We start from the raw sequence: 20,688 nt of genomic DNA on the forward strand, positions 1-20,688 counted from the left end.
ATTTTAGGTGACTGGGATCATTGGAATAAAAAGGTTCAGGAATATGTTTACCCAACTGACAGCATTCCTGAGTATTCATCTATTCTAGTTCCAAATGTAGACAATGTCAGAACACAATTTTTGATGGATACAATAGCAAAGCAACACAAAGTGAGTGCATATTTTATTGGCAAACTATGAACTAGAGGATGCTACTTTGCCACTGAATATAATGCACACATTCTGCTAAATCATGATACTGTACAATGTGTTTAGCTTTCTATTAAGATGCCAAGTGAACCTGTCTCTCAACTTTCTAAATTATGATTTGTGAAAATTTGCTTTTTTTCACAATTTCTCTCCTAATTTTAAATTTTAAAAGTGGGAGGTGTGATGGACATATTACTGCTCAATGTCATACATATTTAATTATTTGATTTTTCTATTTGTGTCTATACATTGTCTATTTTGTCTGTGGAGACATACCCAAATAATTCTCCAATGAATAAATATGCCGCGCTCTATCTAGAAAATATTCTTCTTTTCTTAGAATTCTTTTATTTATTTTTCTTACTTTGCAGTCATTCCATTAATCTTCTCTCTCACACCACTCTTTCCACCCACCATTGTATGCCAAAATGTTTTTTTACTATCAAAGTGTGTATGAGTCTGTGTGCTGCAAGCAGATAACAGATTTTATCTGTGTTTTTACAACTCCTATAGCTCTTTTTCTTATGGATAAAATAGTTTTAGCTCCAGTTCATTGAGCCCCGCATGACTAAATCAAAAATATAATATATAATACAACAAGACAGCAAAGTCACATTGCTTTTTTTGTTGAGTTTAAGTATGTAATTTTTGGGGGCAGAACTGAAGAGTTTTTTTAATATATAATAAGGATGTGAAAATAATGATACTAAAATTATTACAGGCAGTATTGCTCATTGGTGAACAAGGAACTGCAAAGACTGTAATGATTAAAGGTTATTTAAAAAAATATGATCCAGAAGAACACTTATCAAAAAGTTTAAATTTTTCTTCAGCAACAGAACCTGGAATGTTTCAGGTAAACTGTAGATTTTATGAACTGTTTCTACATCATCTGTTTCTATATAAACTGTTTGAAATAACCTAAAGAAAAGGCCCAATTTTGATGTTTGCTGTGTGTTTTTAATACTCCAGCAATGATTATAAATTATTTCAGAGCATATTTGTTTGATTCCAATTGGTTGGCTTAAATTAAAACTCATTAACAAAAAATTAAAAATAACTTTATTTATTTGTGTTTTTGTGTGGTTTAATTATTAAGAGGACAATAGAAAGTTATGTGGACAAGCGGATGGGCAGTACCTATGGACCTCCAGGGGGCAGAAAAATGACCATATTCATTGATGACATTAACATGCCCATTATAAATGAATGGGGAGATCAGGTACAGTTTTAATAAGTGTCTATAGTTATACAAGTAAGCAATATTTTGTTAAAAAAAATGATACTTCTAAAAAAATAAGCTATTCCAGAAACTTTCCCCCATGTTAACAGTATTTTCTGATTGTGTTATAAAATTATTAGCACTGTTTAGAAACAGTATTTCAAGAATCAGTCTAAGAAAATTGTAGGCTGGTTGTAATGTTAACAGTATTTTCTGATTGTGTTATAAAATTATTAGCACTGTTTAGAAACAGTATTTCAAGAATCAGTCTAAGAAAATTGTAGGCTGATTGTAATGTTCTGCCTGAATAACAACTTCTATCTATTAAATAAGTATATATTCTTAAAGCAGTCAAGTCGTGTATTTTTCTTGACGTGCTTGCAAGACATTTTTAGGCAGTGCAACCCTTGTATGAATCAAGAGTGACAAGGATACATAGGTTGCATTTTAATGGAGTTCCTGCCTATGCAACCGATTTGTGAGCTCATATGTATGCAGAAAGATGTTGTATTGGGTTTTAAATCTACAAAGAAACGAGGAGCTCAGCAATACGGCATCTTAACTGAATACTCTTTTCTTTGATTAAGTGTAAACAATGAGATGCAACTCAGTTTGGGAATAGAAGAGTAATGCAGTAAGGAACATCCATATTTTATTTTAAAAGCCCCCACGTTTAATCCTTAATACTAAGACAGCTAAATTGGGATAAATTTTCTATCATCTGCAAGAGTTACTTTCAAGAGGGTCCACAGGTAAGAAACCAAACTCAATTCATATGCCAGAATGCCCCTTACAACTATGCCATTTCACATGATTAGGGGAGATGAAGCCCCTGGATCTACCATTGTCCCACCAGGTTTCCTTTTTCCTTGCTGCAAGGCTCAAAGAGTAATAATTTCCCCTTTCTGTGAAAAGGAAGAGTTTTGCTCAGAATTCAGAAATGGTCTGTGCCTGAGTGCTCAGGAGAAAAGCCTATGGACCATCAGAAATGTAGGATTTCTGAGCATTGCGATTCTTACCAGCTATTGTTTGGACAGAGAAGGTCAGGTTTTCAAAAATCTACATGTATGAGCAATGGAGATGGATTCTGAGTAAGGGAGAAGGAGCAGGACTTCAGAAAAAGCAGAAGGAGATGACAGAGCAGATAATAAATCCCCTGTACCTGATGTGGACATTTTTGAGTTAGATGGCAAGAATGTTCTCAGTATAAAGAATTAGTGTAGTTTTTATTGTTAATAAAAATGGTTATTTTTGTAATTACTTTCATTTACTGCATATACTGTGTTAATCCATTTTTGCTGTTGAAAGTTAAGAAATTTCTTTCATCCTGAAATCTATATAGATCCATGTTATTCTTATTTATTTTAGTTGGAGTGGTACTTTGCATACAATGTAAAGCTACACTTAAAACACATTCTGCCATGTATCCCAAGTAAAATAAAAATATGTGGGTTTTTTTTTCTTTTGAAAAAATGATCTGTTGCTTTTTTAAAAATGTGCAGGTGACAAATGAAATAGTGCGTCAGATGATGGAAATGGAAGGAATGTATAGTTTGGATAAACCTGGAGACTTCACTACAATTGTTGATGTGCAGCTTATAGGGGCAATGATTCACCCAGGAGGAGGTCGAAATGACATCCCACAACGCTTAAAGAGGCAGTTCACTGTATTTAACTGCACCCTTCCATCCAATGCCTCCATTGATAAAATATTTGGTACTCTCATTTTTCTCTGTAATTTTAAGTAGAACTGAACAGATTTCATACATTTTTTTTTAATCAGCGGATAATTCTTTTCCTTAAAGAAACTAAAGCCATGTGTGTGTAAACTGGTACATGGAATGAAATTGTCGGACATTGATATTTAATCTAGACAATTATTTTACAAATAATTTTATTGATTATTGATGAGGTGATCTAAATGTTCTCCATCAGAATTAAAAAGAAATAAATCTGCACCCATATGAATAATCTTGCTGCAGGGTAATTGCATCATTTTGATTCTCACCCAATCCAAAAATTTGAATGATAAATTGGATGATAAATTATCTAGAATTTAAATGTTTCCTACTAATAGCTGAGCTTCATTTCAAGGACACTATAATGTAGCTTCTTCAGCCACAGATGACTGAGCATTCGTATTGTTTGTATATTTTATTATGTTTTTGCCCAGTCCCTTGGAGAATTTACAGTAATGCTATCTTATCATAGAGAAACCAGGCAATTTGTTTTTGAGAGTCCCGCCTGGAATGTTTCCACATTAAATGAGGGAGCCCTCCTGTGTCTGAAGATAATGAGAGTTGAAATCCAAAATATTTGAAAGACTTTAAGTTAGGAAAGATCGCAACCAAATTTTAACAGCTACAATAAAACCATAGAGAGAGGAGTTCTATCATCGCAGGCAAAGGAACTGCATAAACACGAGACAAAACATAAAGAGTATAAAATTATATAGTGTCAGTATCAGGAAAATCAGGAGATCCAGGCAGTTCAAATGTGTATAAAGATATATTGTAAGCAAAAGCTCTCTAGGGCAGAATTCCCCAAACTTTCAGGATTGGTGGCCCGGAGTGGGGGCGAGGAGGGAAAAGAAGGGATGGGTTTGTGGGAGGGTTGTAAATTCATGCATACACATGTGCATGCGCACAAACACCCGTTCTTAAAGAGTGGCACCCTGAGTGCATGCATTAGTGGGACTGTGAGTACTTGCAACACTAATGGTGATGCGAGGCTTACACATGAGGCCTGCAACACTTGTGGCGATACTTGCGTGAGTGGGGCCGCGAATGGCCACAATGCTCATGGCGACGCTCACATGAGTGGGGCTGCAAACGTCTGCATCACGGGTGTTCACTGGGGTAGTGAACACCCGTGATGCTCACAGCAGTGCTTATGCAAGTGGGGCTGTGTGCACACATACCAGCCAACCATTCATGTGGCCCAGAGGCCAATAGGCCATGGCCCAGTAGTGGGCCACAGCCCACAGATTGGGGACCCCTACTCTACAGAAATCTAAACTACTAACAGTCAAAGGAAATTAGTGGGAATTAAGAATAGAAAGGAATTCAAGGTGGGCTGGACTTAGATCTCTTGTGGGCCTGAAGGGACTTCTGATTCATGACATGTTTAACCCCTCCCTTGGGCTCAGCCTGGACATCTCCTACATATAGTTACTATTCAAATAAAATGTCTAGGACAATTCTAGCTGAAAACCTCAGACTTTATGAAAATGCCAGACTTGCATCATAATGAAAAGTGATTTCCAAAAATGGAGTGCCAACCATTAGAAAGTCCCTTTGAGTAGTTACCATGTAGTTCAGTTGAAGCTGGTAAAAATGATCATTAATATTTTACCTGCGTTTAATCTTATGAAAAAGCCACAGTGAAGCAGTAGAGCATATCTATAGGAAATCGCAGGAAATATAAATAGCAAAATTTAATTCTCCATTGCTTGCCATTTGAAGATAATAAACCTTGAAACCAACCAGGTTTCAATTTTAAATTATTCTTAAAGAAGAATTTTTTTTCTATTATGAGACAGTTATTCAGTATCATATTTAATTTCATCAGTTCTGTAATTGTGGCCTAATAAGTAACTAAGCTCTATGTTTACAATCCTATAAGGTAAGAGAAAATAAGAAAAATTACAAATCCATACACCTGAACTGATTACATGACACCAATGCAGTAAAACTTTAGATTTAAAGCTGTTCTTACTTGAAAATATTAAAGCTAAAACTGTGCCATTATTTTTCAGGAATAATTGGCTGTGGATATTTTCATTCGTGTAGAAATTTCAAGCCTGAAATAAGTGATTTGATAATGAAACTGGTATCAGCTGGTAGAATATTGTGGCAATGGACTAAGGTATCATAATCAGTACTTACTAGAAAGAGATTCATTATTTGGAAGTATTATGGGGAAAAATCTATTTTTATGTGTTGTAGATAACTAATTTAATTTAGTTTTCTTATCTGAACATAAAAAGGTAGAGATTACCAGAATAATCTTGACTGGTGCTAGAAAAATCTGGTCCACTAAGATATAAGTATTTCTTATGCTTTACACAGCATTGTAAAATTCTTCATTATCTTCTGTTCCTCTTTGTTATTTTGCAAGAGCTGTTCTCTTTGTTTTTTAAATTTTAAAATGAGAATAAGTCCTGAATCTTACTTTAATTTATGCAAGAGGTCTTATTCATATGGTTGCTCTGAAAAAATATATATATTTCAGCCAAGATAGGGATAAACCTAAAACCAGGCCCCATTATTCTCTAATCGAAATACTCAAGTGTGTAGTCAAGGAAAATTCACTCAAAAGGAAATTCACAGGTAAGAAATATTTCTCATGTTTCAATAGTTTAAAACATAAACTGTGCTAGTATATAAGGAAGACAATTGTACACTGGAACCTATGTAAATGTTTTTCACTTCTGCAACGTAACAACTTGCACAAATACACATATATGTGCATATTTTTGTTATAGATAAAGATGCTGCCTACACCATCCAAATTTCATTATATCTTCAATCTGCGTGATCTTTCCAGAATTTGGCAAGGCATGTTAATAATTAAATCAGAAGAATGTACTGATATTCATATACTTCTGTCTCTATTTAAACATGAATGTACACGTGTAATTGCTGACAGGTAAGACTATTTACTGAAGCATTACAAGTAATAAAAAAGAGGGAATTGGCCACCTTCTACTCAGCTTTCATTTTGAAATCCAGATTCCAAAGATGAATCTGGAACCCCAAAACAAAGCTACGAAAACAAAAATGAATGCACACCCGGCACAAGTCACTTTTGCAATGTGATGGGAAAGAAGGGGTGAATGAGCAGGCAGAGTCTAATATATCTATTTTGACTCTGCAGTAAATGAAGTAAAAATTTTAAGAGAAAATTTTTAAATGTATCTTTTAAATTATTATTTTTCTTTTCCATCATAGGGAAAACTGGTGAGGGACTTCATATGTTGAAGGAATTTTCAACTATTGTCTTCTCTCCATTTTTCCTGTCTCTCTTTCAACTTGGCTAGTACTTCAGAAGGCTGGTGTAAGGAGACTTGACATAGCAATTTAGGATAATAATAATAATAATAATAATAATAATAATAATAATAATAATAATAATAAGAAGAAGAAGAAGAAGAAGAAGAAGAAGTAGTAGTAGTAGTAGTAGTAGTAGTAGTAGTAGTAGTAGTAGTAGTTGGAGGGACCTTGGAGGTCATCTAGTCCAAACCCTATACCATTTCAGACAAATGGCTGTCCAGTCTCTTCTTAAAAACTTCCAGTATTGGAGCATTCACCGCTTCTGGAGGCAGGTTGTTCCACTGGTTAATTGTTCTAACTGAAGTTTTATATCATCACAGAACTGCTAGAGAAGAGCAACAAACCCCATATTTCCAGAAGATTAGCAATGGAAAAGGTGGTGATGTAAGCAGAAGACCTTTTTCAATATAGCTCCACTTCTACTCTTTTCAGCTGCCAAACAGTAGCTGTGCTTTATACCACAGGCCAAGGAGAAGAATTTGAGCTATTCCCATTTAGACTTCTATGTCATGGTTAAATTGACACCCAGTGGTGCTGAAAGCAAAGGAAAACAATGGAAGATCTGGGTGGCCTCTTGCCATGTGATAGAAAGTATGTAACGTTCAGATGTAGTGAATACACTATTTTGGTTTCTCTAAACTGGATTTGAGGTAGGAGTCTAAAAGAACAAATGAACTGATATGTTGTAATATGTTGATTAAATTCAATTTTCACACCAGGATAGTTGGCATTTTGTGATTTTTTTTGTGACCAGTGATTCACTGGTCCAGTAACCCAAGATGAAATGGTCATGGAGAGCAGGAACCAATAATTAAATGGGAGGGTACGTTCCTACCATGGAGAGCAGTAGCTAATCTGGAAGGGAGACATTTTTCTACAATACAGTGCAATGAAGGAAAGTAAGCAAACTAGACAGCATCACTTGAGCCGTCACAAGTTAAACAGCATTTTTTAACCTTGCCAACTTTAAGATGTTTGGATTTCAACATCCAGAATCCCACATCCAGCAATGAAAAATATTGAGTTAAAAAATACTACTTCTTAAGTTTGGCAGGAAAACACAGATGAACAGCTGAAGTTAAGTAGATGACTAGATTGCTGCCTTTTGTTGTAAAAAGAAGCCTGTGTTACAAAATAATTGAAAAAATAACTTTGATTATATCAGTTACTTCATAATGAAGTATGGTCCTAAATTATAGCTTTGGCTTCATTCAGAAATATATTATGTATCTAGTTCTAAGCATGATATGAAAGTTACTGAAATGGTTTGGTACTTATTTTGTTTTCATAATTATTTAATCCAAAGAAAAAATTAGTGGAAGTTTTGCATTTATAATGACTATATTTGTTTCTTGCAGATTTATTACTGAAGACGATGAAGAATGGTTTGACAGAAATTTTAGTAGAGTAATTGAAGAACATGTGGACCCAAACTTAGTATCAAAAGTTCAGGCTGAACCATATTTTGTAGATTTTTTGCGGGATATGCCTGAGCCAACGGGTGAAGAACCAGAAGATTATGTGTTTGAAGCACCCAAAATTTATGAATTGGTATTTACATAGATTTTGATTTTTATATTTTTTCCTTGACTCTAGGATGGGTAATTGCAAAAAAAGTAATGAGTAGAGTTACATAAAATTTAAATCCATAGTCAAAAACTGCATGAAGTATATCCATTACATTCCAGCATAATAAATATTCTGCAACAACTGTCTATATAATGTTCAGGATTAGAGCAATTGCACTTGGTAGTGGTAGTGAAATCACTTCCAATGATACAAAAAATTCTCCAAAGAGCACCTTTCTATTTATTGGCATTTAATGATACAAAAAATACTGATCCACAGCAGCCATTCAGAAGCAAGAAAGGTAATTACATGCAAGCAGAATTAAGATTAACATTCTTGCAATTAATAGTTATTAGTTACTAAGTATGTGCATTTAAGATGCTCACTAGCCAATCTAAGAGTTAGTTGTCTTTTTCATTTTTTACTAGTAGAAAAAGTTTGGTAAACTAAGTTGTCCATGGATAATTTAATTTTTGCTATCTGGATGCATAATAGATGTGCCAGCCTCCCAAGTTAGATTGTATGAAGTCTTAAGTCTTATTTCAAAATCTCTTATGGAGAGTTTATGGTTTTTTTGCTTGCTCATGAAATTGATCTCATGACCAATTTACACTCAGAGAGACACACAGACACTTTTGTATATTTTGGGGGGTCTTTTACATTTTACTGGTACAGGCAATAATATTTAATAACATGAACTGAGAAATGACTACCACTGCCTGAGCCAACGGGCTCAGGGAAAATCAAACTAGAGCTGGAGGTATATGCAACCTTTCACAGATCTGGTCCTAATCTATGCTCAGATTATACCTTCATCTCATGAACAAAATCTCCCTCATACATGGATTTGTCTATATTCCCTTGTGTGAGTGAACACAAGTGGTACTGAAGAAAAATTAAAATGTGCTAGATGTGGCCTGCAACCATTGTCTCCTCACCAGTCACCTATTTTTCCAAAAAATAGGCTAAGAATGAAACTTTTTTTTTTTCTAGTACAAAGTCATGACAAAACTAGCATGGAAGTGCTCCAAGAGATCATCTTATTAGTAAACAAAGGGTCTGGGCTTCTTTTTCCTAGTTTTGGTGATATAATGCAAAGCTTCTTTTCTCAAAACAAGCATTCTTAACCACAGAAACCATAGAAAGTAATAGATTAGAGAATACAGGACAATTGAGATGAGCTTTGTGCTGGAAAGTAGTACAGAACTATATCAACTTTATTATTTTATTATTTATTCAGCATATTTGTAAGTTGCCACAAACAAAACAGCTTTCATGGCTCATACAGAAATATGATCTCAAGAGTAACCTAATTTTCATAATCTTTGCTTATGATTTACACTTATGATGCACTTAAGCTACAAGAAATGGCAGTATAGAAATTGTGTAGTAGTTATGTTCAGGAAGATGGCATAAAGAAGAGCAAGAATTAGAAAGGAACATGCAGATTGAAAATCCAACTACTACAAACCTAAGGTCAATTGACATAAGCCAACTATTATAGTTAAAAAACCTATAGCCAGTAAAATAAGACTGATGCAAACATGGATAAAGAGGCTACTGTACATAGTATAAGAGTGAGCTACCTGCAGCACTGAAATAAGAGAGGGGGGGAGGGAGGGAGGATATCAGGGTTTACAGTGCTTGACCAAATGCAATCATGTAATTAGGGAAGGAAATTATTTTGATAAAGTTTGTGTCTAGAAAACCAATGTAGTTTTGTACATGCCTGGACAGAGCTGATTTCTTTGCATTTATGTGATGGCATTGACTTTACTTTTGGGTGGTTTAGTAATGTTTTCACAAAATATGTTCTTTTTTTTCTCTTCCATTCAATCATGTGCAATTCTTGGAGAATGCCTGAATAGGTCCATGCAGTTTCTTGGCAAGGTTTTTCAGAGGTGGTTGCCACTGCCTCCACCCTAAGATTAACAGAAAGTGACTGACCCAAGGTCACCCCCTCTGTCTTAACCTTTACATTACCTTTACCTTTCTTTAATCTTTTATTTTTAAATCATTGAAACAGATTATTAATCTCACCACCCCACACAATAGCCTCTTAATCCATGCTTATATCTGTCTTATCTGACATGCTTATTAATATTTTATATATCTAGGCTTTTGTTTGTTTGTTTATGTAAGTATAAGTTCTTCGGGGAAAGGACTTAGACTATTTTTTTTTTCAATTTTAGTGATTTGTTGATTGCAATAGTGGTTTAATTTTTAAAAAAATTAATGGTAGTTTTAACATTCTTATTTTCTTTACCATTAGGTTCCAACTCTTGAATTTTTATCTGATAAATTACAGTTCTACCAAAGACAATATAATGAAAATGTTCGAGGTGGACTGCTTGATCTGGTGTTTTTCAAGGATGCTATAACACATCTTGTTAAGGTTTGTGTCTTTAACTCTAAATGTAACCTTCATTTCAAATTGTTCATTTATTCGGATTATGCCAATGCTGCTTTTTATCAATTTCAGTATAAGTAAATAATGTAAATATTAAGAATTCAAAAACTAATAGCTTTTTAAAAAGATAGTGGTATGATGATGGTGATAGTGATAATGATGTTTTTAGCCTGACAGAAATGTTGATACAGATTATCTTCCTGGTTTGCCATTACTGAGAAAACTCTTTTTTGTAGATGACCAAGCAATGGAAATTATTAGCTCTCCTAGAAACACTGTTTTGAAAGTCTGCATATTATTTTAAGAAATTAGTTAAGTTAATTTGTTAGATATAAAGGTACTTAATTTGGATTATGGTATTATTTAAAGATTATTGGGTCTATGTTTTACCAGTAGAAAAGCTATGGCATTACTTATAAAACTCAAAGGGACATAAAAGCAATTCTATAAAGCAGGGATACCCAACCTCTGGGCCATGGACCGGTACCGGTCTGTGACCTGTTAGGAATTGGGCAACATAGCTGGAGGTGAGAGGCGGGTGAGTGAGTGAAACCAAAACCATCCCCATCCCAGTCCAGGGAAAAATTGTCTCCCACAAAACTGGTCCCTGGCACCAAATGGATGAGAACCTCTGCTGTGGAGGAGACTTCAGTATGGGCTTTTGTAAATACTGCATATGCATTGGAATAATATAATAAAATTTAACTATTGTTTTTTACAACACAGTTCAGAGAAAGCTTCTATGAAGTTCCTTTGAGACTATACCAATGCATATAGAGATGCACACCATCCTCAAAGAAGAATATTTTTTTATCTTCTTTTCACTGAATGGAAAAGATCTATTAAAAAGTGACTAAATTGGGTTTCCTTTTTTTTTAATCTTCATTAGAGCTTCAGTGTAATGTAGTAGCTAGAACAGAAGAGACTAAGGCAGTGGTGGCGAACCTATGGCACGCGTGCCAGAGGCGGCACTTGGAGCCCTCTCTGTGGGCACACATGGCGTTGCCCCAGCCTTGCCTCCTCCCGCGACCCCTTCACCAACAGCCCCCCTGGAGGAGAGTTGTCTCTGAGCATGGCCCACATGGAGCAGCACAGCCAAGGACATGCAGCCAGGCAGCATAGACAAGACTCTGCCCTCATGTCCCATCGCGCACAGTTGATGCAGTGGGGCATGGGCAGAGGGCATGGCTGCCATGGTGCTGCTGGGCTGCCTGGGCGATCTGCGGTGGGCCCTGGAGGGGATGAGTGGCCCTGTGGGCAGGCAGGGTGGGGGCGGGGCAGGGCCAGTTTTTGGGCACTCGGTCTCTAAAAGGTTCGCCATCACTGGACTAAGGCTAGAATCCATTCTCAGCTGGGGAAACTAGCTAGGTGACTTTAGGCCAGTCACACTCCTAGCCCCTCCTACTCCTCACATTTGTTTTGAAACTAAAAGGAAGCTCTAACTTTATTTCCCCATCACACACTCCTGAAGAAAAGACGGAATATAAATCCAACTAATAAAAATCTTTAAAAATAGGCTTAGGCAATGATTCAGCTTTGCCATCCTTGTGCAATGAGTTTAGCATACAATGTATGTCCTTTTCTCTTTTAATATTGTAGATCTCCCGAATAATCCGGACAGCATGTGGAAATGCTTTACTTGTAGGAGTTGGTGGTTCTGGAAAACAGAGCCTTTCAAGGCTTGCTTCTTTTATAGCTGGATATAGAATCTTTCAGATAACTTTAACAAGGTCAGAAACATATACTTAATCAAAAATGAATTTGAGTTTCCATGCAGAATTAGAAGCTCCTATTTGTGATGAAGGTAGATTGTGCATATTTATGTGTATATAGGATCATTGTTATGATATTAATGATTATATGTTCAACTGTTGAGTCATATTAAATGACATAACTGAGGAAAGAATTTCTATACATGTGAAGAAATTCTTGTCCTGCCCTCTTGTAATACAACTTATAATACAACTTTTTAAATGGCACTTGGCATGTCACTTAGAAAAGACTTGGTATGACTGGAGGTTCCTTCTTAGATGCCTATCCCAGGTCTTTGGGAAGGACTTCATAGGTAGATAAAAATGCCAAATGCAGTCTAATATCTGACTGACTTTGCAAGCAATCATAATGTAAGAGTTAAACTAATAAATATTTTAGTTTAATATATTAAACTAAAATATTTATATGCCATCTACATTTATATGTCATCTATAGATAAACAAAAACATTTGGGCAGATTTTCTTTTATTCTTGAATTCTTTTAACTGCATTGATACTTTGCGTATGATGAATTTTTATTGGCAATCTTATAATGCAGAAAAGTTATTACAATTTAAATTGATCATATCAATGTGATTATTGATTGATAATAACTCAATTTACTTAACATTAGGATCTGACATATATTCTGAGGCTGTGCTGCAGAGTTAAGTATTATAAAGCATCAGTGAGACAATGCTGTCAGTAGATGTGAGTTATAGTTCAAGCAGAATGCTAATATACTATGTTGGTACACAGCTGATTCATGATGGTACTATGTCTAATTTATACAAAGATAACCTTAATTTCTCCTAAGTTGGGGAACAAGTTTTGCATAAAAATATCCTGGAATTATCATTAGCTCAGACAGGAAAAGCTACTTGGATAAGCAGCAAAATGTTTCAAACCCCTCAAAAATAGTCTAGTTGCCATGATTCAACTTCCAGACTAGTCTAGCTGGATGATTGAGAATCTTCATAGAGATCCTGGAACCAAGTTTAATTTTAAATTAAGCTTATTTTTAATATATAATCCAATTCCACATCGTTCTCTTTGTTTTGATTCAGTTTGAACAAATTGTATCTTTCAGTTGTTATAGTCCAGTCCTGGCAAGTCATCCCAAACAGGTTTCCTTTTTATCTATTAAATCAGATGTGCCTTTATTACTAAGAGCTTAAATGCATTTTGTTTCTTTCCCACACTTTGACATTAATATGTGGGCAATAAACCTTATGAATGATATCCCAAAGGTGCTTTTTCATGAGGCAACTTCTTATTTTTCTTTAAAGATGTTTCATGTCTCATCCAAGAAGTTTCTTCAGCTCTGATGAATGATACTTTTTCTTATTTTTGCTTGAGTGGTTTTAGAAGTTCCATTTCAGTAATACTCCCCATTAAAATATGCAACAAAATTTCTTTATGGATATAAGGGAGCATTTATAGTTGCATATAGAAGTCTTCTTACTTCCAATCCTTGCTGTATTGACTTCATTAATATTTCCTAAACTTATAGATGAAGAATTTCTAGTGCAGGTCACATTTGTTTGTTGGTTTGCTTTCTCCTCTCAGGTCCTACAATATAACCAATCTAACAGATGACTTAAAGAACTTATATAGAGTTGCTGGTGGTGAGGGAAAAGGAATCACATTTATTTTCACAGATAATGAGATAAAAGATGAAGCATTTCTTGAATATCTTAATAATCTGCTTTCTTCTGGAGAGGTTAGAATTTCAAATCACTATAGAGGTTGCTGTTATACTGATTATTGCATTCTTACTTGTAGTAAGCTTCACCTTGATTAAGACCCTGATAAGATGACTCATAAAGCATAAAATTTAATCTCTGAAGCACTTTGGAAGTTGCTGAGTTTTATTCAAAAGCTAATTTGATGTATTTGTTTGAAAAATTGAAATTTCATTTATTCATTGACAGTAATCTGAAGCATAAAGTAGAATAACCTTTTTTTCCCCACAAGAAATACATAAGGAAGCAATAGACCTCTATAACAGAATGAAACTTAATAAATCTGAGACAAATAAGTGCAAGGGATTAGCATCAGAATCTTTAGCTAGCCAGTATTCCATTTTGTTTCAGTGGAGTATATTTGCTGTAACTTGTTATTATTATTCATTTATCATCTAATAAAGCTAATAATATTTCTAGAATATTCAATATTTTAAACTAGCTGTAAGTATTGGAAAGAATAAAATCCCAAGCACAAAAGACAAAGTGCAACATTTTGAATACCGTTTACATGAATATCTATGCTTCATTATTTCTTGACATCATATATTTTTATAAAATACATTAGTGAACCTCAGTTACCTATGAATTATAAACTGAAGCGGATGTTTCCTGAATTAGGAGAGTCTTGGAATCTATAAATTAAAAACTGTGGTATTTTAATAATATTCATAAACATCTTTTTTCTGTAATTTTTGCTTTTTCTGATAAGATCTCCAATTTATTTCCTCGAGATGAACTGGATGAAATAACCCAAGGACTTATATCTGTAATGAAAAAAGAGCTGCCACGAGTTCCCCCAACTTTTGATAATCTTTATGAATATTTTATATCACGGTCAAGGAAAAACCTCCATGTTGTACTCTGCTTTTCTCCTGTGAGTTTCCTTTAAATATATGTTTAGACAACTAATAACCCATTAGATCATCATTTCAGAGATATTTCCTTGCCTAAACAGAGAAACAGGATGATCATGAGTAGGCAAAAAGCAGTGGGAACGGGAACTTCTGACTTCCTGTTGGCTTTCTCATTGACTTCCCTTGTAGGAAGTTGGCAGGGAGCATTGGAAATGACAATCACGTGATTATGGCTGACCACAGCATCAGGATGGTGCTAAAGTAGCTACATCCTTAACAAATGTCATTCTTATGGGACTAATGGGTCCCAGACTTTTGATGCATTATATTAGCCCAGTTGAGGTATAGGTGGGCCTCAACTTACGAGTACAATTGAGTCCAAAATTTCCATTGTTAAGCAAGGCAGTTTAGTGAGTTGCATCCCATTTTATGAATTTTATTGCCACAGTTGTTAAGGCAATCACTGCAGATGTTAAGTGAATCTGGCTACCCTCTTTGTACTTTGCTGGTTGGAAGCCAGCTGTGAAGTTACAAGTCATAAATACATGCTAGTTGCCAAGCACCTGAATTTCAAGTGACTATGGAGATGCTGCAAAGGGTCATAAATATGAAATGTGGTCGTAAGTCATATTTTTCAGTACTGTTGTAACTTCGAGCGTCACTAAATGAATGTAAGTCAAGGACTATCTGTTATTTCAAAAACTGTTGCCCTATGATGCACATGTTACCCAATTGAAAGTTACAAACAGGAGGGTTTTAGTAGTGTGTGAGTTTGTGTGTGTATGTTTATTAAGGGATTGCAAGGTTGTAAATAGGGATTCATTATTTTTTTGTCATTCTAAGCCACTGCAAAATTATAAAAATTTATAAATAAGATTTTTTTTTAAAAAAAGTAAAGTTCCAATGAAATCCTGCAAGTTTAATTCTGCAGTCATTTTTGTGGGAATGTCTATTAAGTTAAAATAGACTTCTGTATATATAAATATAGTATAAAATTGGAATATGCAACCCAATTCTATATATGCTATTTGGAAGTAAGTACCATTCCCAAATAACATGCACAGAAGTATAAAGTTCAGAAGGATTTCCTTTCTTAAGGATACAAATAATGTTCTAGACCAGGGGTATCAAACTGCCGGCCCATGGGCCAGATGCATCACATGGAAGCCATGCCCACCCCAGCTCCAGCAAGGGGGAAAAAGTCACAATACATCGCAACATATCATGTGACATGGCGAGTTTGACACCCCTGTTCTAGACCTATTTATTCCAGATCTAGATATAGCATGGCATTTATGTTGTATAGCAATATTCAACATAAGTTTGCTTTTAAAAAATACTTACCTGCAAGCATTGTTAGAATTATGTTTCTAATATTTTGTTCCTCTAATACATTATTTAATCAGCAATTACTTTGTTATAATTAACAGCTTACATTCTAAAATACGTATATTAAAATATGAAAGATTTCATAGGAGCTTTTTTTCTCCTCTCTCCAATGAGGTTTTATGATATTACAGACCTTGTGCAGATTAGTTCATACTTATACTAAGCAATAATGTGATTTCCTTGGAATGTTATATGAATACAGCTAACATGAATATCACTAATGCCTTAAAAAATAACATGTTGTTTATTGTGATTAATCCATAGGTTTAACACAATGTATGAACCTAGACTATGTGTATAGTCCCAGCTTTTTTTATATGTAACAATTGCACTGGAAACTGTATATAACTCAGGCAGCATATAAGTTTAATAAATCATCATCATCATCTTGATCATCATCATGATCATCTGTTATATGTGCCATAAATATATTTCATTGATATGTCACTTTTTCTCTATGTCTTATTTTTGCTAGGTTGGTGAGAAATTTCGTGCACGGTCTTTGAAGTTTCCTGGTCTTATATCTGGATGTACTATGGATTGGTTTACTCAGTGGCCCAAGGAAGCCCTTGTTGCTGTGTCACAGTATTTTCTGTCAGGTTTCAATATTGTCTGTTCTCCTGAAGTTAAAGCACACGTGGTAGAAGCTATGGGCATCTTTCATGACCTAGTTTCAGAAAGCTGTGACAATTATTTTCAAAGGTAATATTTAAATGTGTATAATTTTGTAATTATATGGTTTTATATACATATTTTTTTTAATATCATGAACACATTTTACAAGAAAAAAGCTAGCAGAAAATGGACGTGGAAGAGTCCATTGGGATACTCCAGCAAAATTGACTATATCATGTCAAGTGATAAAACCATATTCTGCCATTGTACTGTCATCAATTGTTTTAATGTTGGAAGTGACCATAGAATGGTACAAGCTAAAATGAAGATAGACTGTCGAAAAGAATGTATGAAAATGATAAAGATGTCATGAAAAACAAAAAAAGAGTGATAAGCTGTTAGAGGAGAACAGCAATGTTGAGATTAATCTGTCAAATAGCTTTGCTCTATTTCAACATTTGGAAGAGATGAACATTACAGACTAAAATGAACAAATAGTCAAAAACATTCTTGAATCTGCTGCATCTATAGCACTGCCAGAAAAACACTTGGTACAGTCAAAAATCTCTGATGAAACTATTGATTTAATGAAAAAATGAAGACAATGAGGAATACCAGAAATTTCACTAATAAACTGAAATACATTGAACTTTGCAAGACCATAAGAAAACATATCCAAAAAGAAACACATCGGTTTAATGTGAAGCTTGTGAAAAAGGCAATTGAAGAAAACAAAGGGATTAATAAAGCAAAATGCAAGCTTATAAACAAAAGAAACAAGGTTTTTGCATTAAAACGTGAAGATGGCTCTGTGTATAGAACAAGACATTAGAAATAATTGGAATTCTATCCAGAGCTATACAATGATCAAGATTACTCAAAAGAAACAACATCCATGAAAGAGGAAATGCCAGCTATCCTAGTGGAGGAAGTATCAAGTACCATAAAATCAATGAAAAATGGCAAAGCTTCAGGAAATGACTGTGTTACGGTTGAAATGCTAAAACTGGCGGTCACAGTTTACACAAGATAATAGCAAAACTATACTCAAAATGCCTCAGAGAAGAAAAAATACCTGATGCATAGAAAAATGTTGAAGTGATTCTTACACACAAGAAAGAGCCCAAGATGTTTTAAAGAACTATCGCTCTATCATCTACAAGATTTTCACCAAGATAATAGCAAAAAAAAATATTGAGAACATTAAATGATGCACAACCAAAAGAGCAAGCAGGGTTCAGGGTTCAGACTACAGCATAAATGATCACATCCAGGTTGTTCAGCAAGTCATTGAAAGGCACAACAAGTGCATGGCTTTCATTGACTATGGAAAAGCGTTTGGCTCAGTATTCAGCAAGCAATAATTAATACATTGCTCTAATTAACCGTGGCATAGACACTGCTTACATAAACGTAGTACAATCAATATATATAAAAAAACCAATGGCAACAATTTGCCTTAATGGTCTTAAAGTAGAAATCAACATAGAACGAGGTATATGACAAGGCGATACAACATCACCTATCCTTTTCTCAGCCTGTCTTGAAGAAGTATTTTGCAAACTAGACTGGGCAAAAGATGGAATAAAAATCAAAGGTGCCTATTTAAATCACTTAAGATTTGCTGATGATGTTCTCTTCTCACAAGACCCAGAAGAGCTACAAAGACACATACAAGAGCTGCACAAATCAAGAGAACCATTTGGCTTAAAAATAAACCTGAAAAAGAACCAGGTTATGTTTAATAAATTCACTAAAGAAAGAAAAATATATATCTGGAGAAGAATTAGATGTAGTAGACCATATACCTTGGCCAACAGATCTCAGTGGAAGATGATACAATAAAGGAAATTGAATGGCATGTTAAATGTGGTTGGCTGGCATTCAGCAAGCTATGCATAATTTTTTTTAAAAAAAAAGTTTTTTATTTATAATATAGTTAAAACAAAAATGGACATAACGTGACATTCCAGAATAAATATTCCTAACAATTTGTTGCTCTTAATACATAAAATTAATACATAATTCTTGATCTCTATATAAACATTCTTCTATACAATACAGTTATATATACAGTTATATATATTTCTGTCTTAACACTAACTTGAAACCCAAGCAGTTCTCCTTGATTCACACCAGTAATAAAATTTGTCCCAGATTTCAAAGTAGTCTGATTCTGTCTTATCCTTCATTTCCATTGTGAGCCTATCCATTTCAGCACACAATAAAATTTTATATAAAATCTCTTCTTCTGTTGGAATTCCTTTATTCCTCCAGTTTTGAGCATACACCAATCTAGCAGCCGTGAGAATGTGTAACATCAAATAAATTACCCCTTTGTCGTATTTCTGTGTGGTTATGCCTAGTAAAAAGAGTTCTGGTTTTAACTCTACCACTAACATTAATATTTCTTCCAGCCATTTTTAACCTTATTCCAAAAATCACGGGCTTGTGGGCACTCCCACCAAAGCTATGCATAATTTTCAAGAACAACCCCCTCCTATGCTTGAAGAGGAAAGTTTTCAATCAGGGTGTGTTACCTGCTCTAATATATGCCAGTGAAACATGGATACTAACTTCACAATTGATTCAAAAGCTACAAGTGGTGCAAAGAGCCATGGAAAGATACATGCTCGGCATTACAAGACAAGTCAGAAAGACCTGCACATGGATTAGAGAACAAACAAAAGTATACGATATCATCAAGAGAGTAAAAGAACTGAAATGGCAATGGGTTGGTCACATACAAGAAGAGCTGATGGCAGGTGGACCAAGGCAGTCATAGAATGGATCCCATTTGATAAAAAGCATCCATGAAAGAGACCTAAAACAAGATGGATCAAAAACATCAGCAAGTATTATGGGCCCAGTTGGAAAAGAAAGCTCAGGGCAGTATTGGTTGGAAACATGCGGAAGAGGCCTTCATCTTGCAGTGGATAGACAATGGCTAAGATGATGATGATGATACATAAAAATCATTTTGCAATTTAATCTCAACATATTATATAATTATACATTTGGAATAATGTTCAATATCATGTGTTCCAACCTCCCGATTAGAGCAGGATCTATAATAGTATCACTGATTGATGAGTATCCATTTTCTGCAGTTTCTGTTTGAAGAATTCTAGTGAAAGAAAATTCACCACATCATGTGGTTGCTGTAAATAACGTCACTAATATATAGTAAAAAGCATAACGCCTCCATTGCCTTATTTTTCTGTGTCAATTGCCACCCTTGCAAAACGAAATATACTTACAATTCAAAAGCAACCCAGTCACACTTTAACAATTGATAAACAGAGATGTAACAGAAAATTATATATAGAATCATTATTTTGGTTTCAGGGGAAACATGATTATTTTACAGACTTCCTAAATTAATGTTTAGAACTGTTATCATTTACATAATATAATAATCTAATACCCTAGGTTGTATCTTGAGATTATTATATAGTTGTGGCATTTAAATCTGAAGAGATATCACTATTAAAAATTACAGATATCGGCGAAGAGCCCATGTCACCCCCAAATCTTATCTTTCTTTCATCAATGGCTACAAAGATGTTTATGCTGATAAGCTGTTCAGCATTAATGAACAAGCTGAGCGAATGAATATAGGTAAGATAAGTCCAAGTCAAAGATTTTATTTTTTCAATCCTTTTACTATGTCATCATATATCAATATATTAAGAAGTGAGCCTCAGCTGGACTTGTTTTCAAAAGCATATATAAGACCAGAGCTTAATGTTCTCTACTAACTGATATTAAAATTGCAAATGGATCAGTTGTTTTGTTCCTATAATCATTTATTATTTTGGGGGAGTTAATTATTATTCTTTCTCTTGTGATAATTAACTATCCTGGAAGTATTTGTTATGAAAAG

General features: G+C 34.5%; 1 protein-coding gene across 1 annotated transcript in view; it reads left to right on the forward strand.

The window, feature by feature from the left end:
- DNAH8 (dynein axonemal heavy chain 8) overlaps positions 1–20,423 on the forward strand; it is a gene marked incomplete at its 3' end in the record, with an annotated part of 110,344 nt that extends 89,921 nt beyond the window's left edge. Inside the window, exons 54-66 of the mRNA XM_039347014.1 lie at positions 8–150; positions 911–1,045; positions 1,289–1,411; positions 2,914–3,127; positions 5,169–5,278; positions 5,898–6,061; positions 7,824–8,016; positions 10,307–10,429; positions 12,044–12,174; positions 13,766–13,919; positions 14,654–14,818; positions 16,663–16,889; positions 20,305–20,423. Of these exons, the coding sequence (XP_039202948.1) occupies positions 8–150; positions 911–1,045; positions 1,289–1,411; positions 2,914–3,127; positions 5,169–5,278; positions 5,898–6,061; positions 7,824–8,016; positions 10,307–10,429; positions 12,044–12,174; positions 13,766–13,919; positions 14,654–14,818; positions 16,663–16,889; positions 20,305–20,423 (2,001 nt within the window). The remainder of the gene's footprint in view (positions 1–7; positions 151–910; positions 1,046–1,288; positions 1,412–2,913; positions 3,128–5,168; positions 5,279–5,897; positions 6,062–7,823; positions 8,017–10,306; positions 10,430–12,043; positions 12,175–13,765; positions 13,920–14,653; positions 14,819–16,662; positions 16,890–20,304) is intronic.
- Positions 20,424–20,688: the final 265 nt, after the last annotated feature.

The sequence above is a fragment of the Crotalus tigris genome, unplaced genomic scaffold, assembly GCF_016545835.1.
Source record: "Crotalus tigris isolate CLP2741 ecotype Arizona unplaced genomic scaffold, ASM1654583v1 scf7180000018048.2368360, whole genome shotgun sequence".
NCBI lineage: Eukaryota > Metazoa > Chordata > Lepidosauria > Squamata > Viperidae > Crotalus > Crotalus tigris.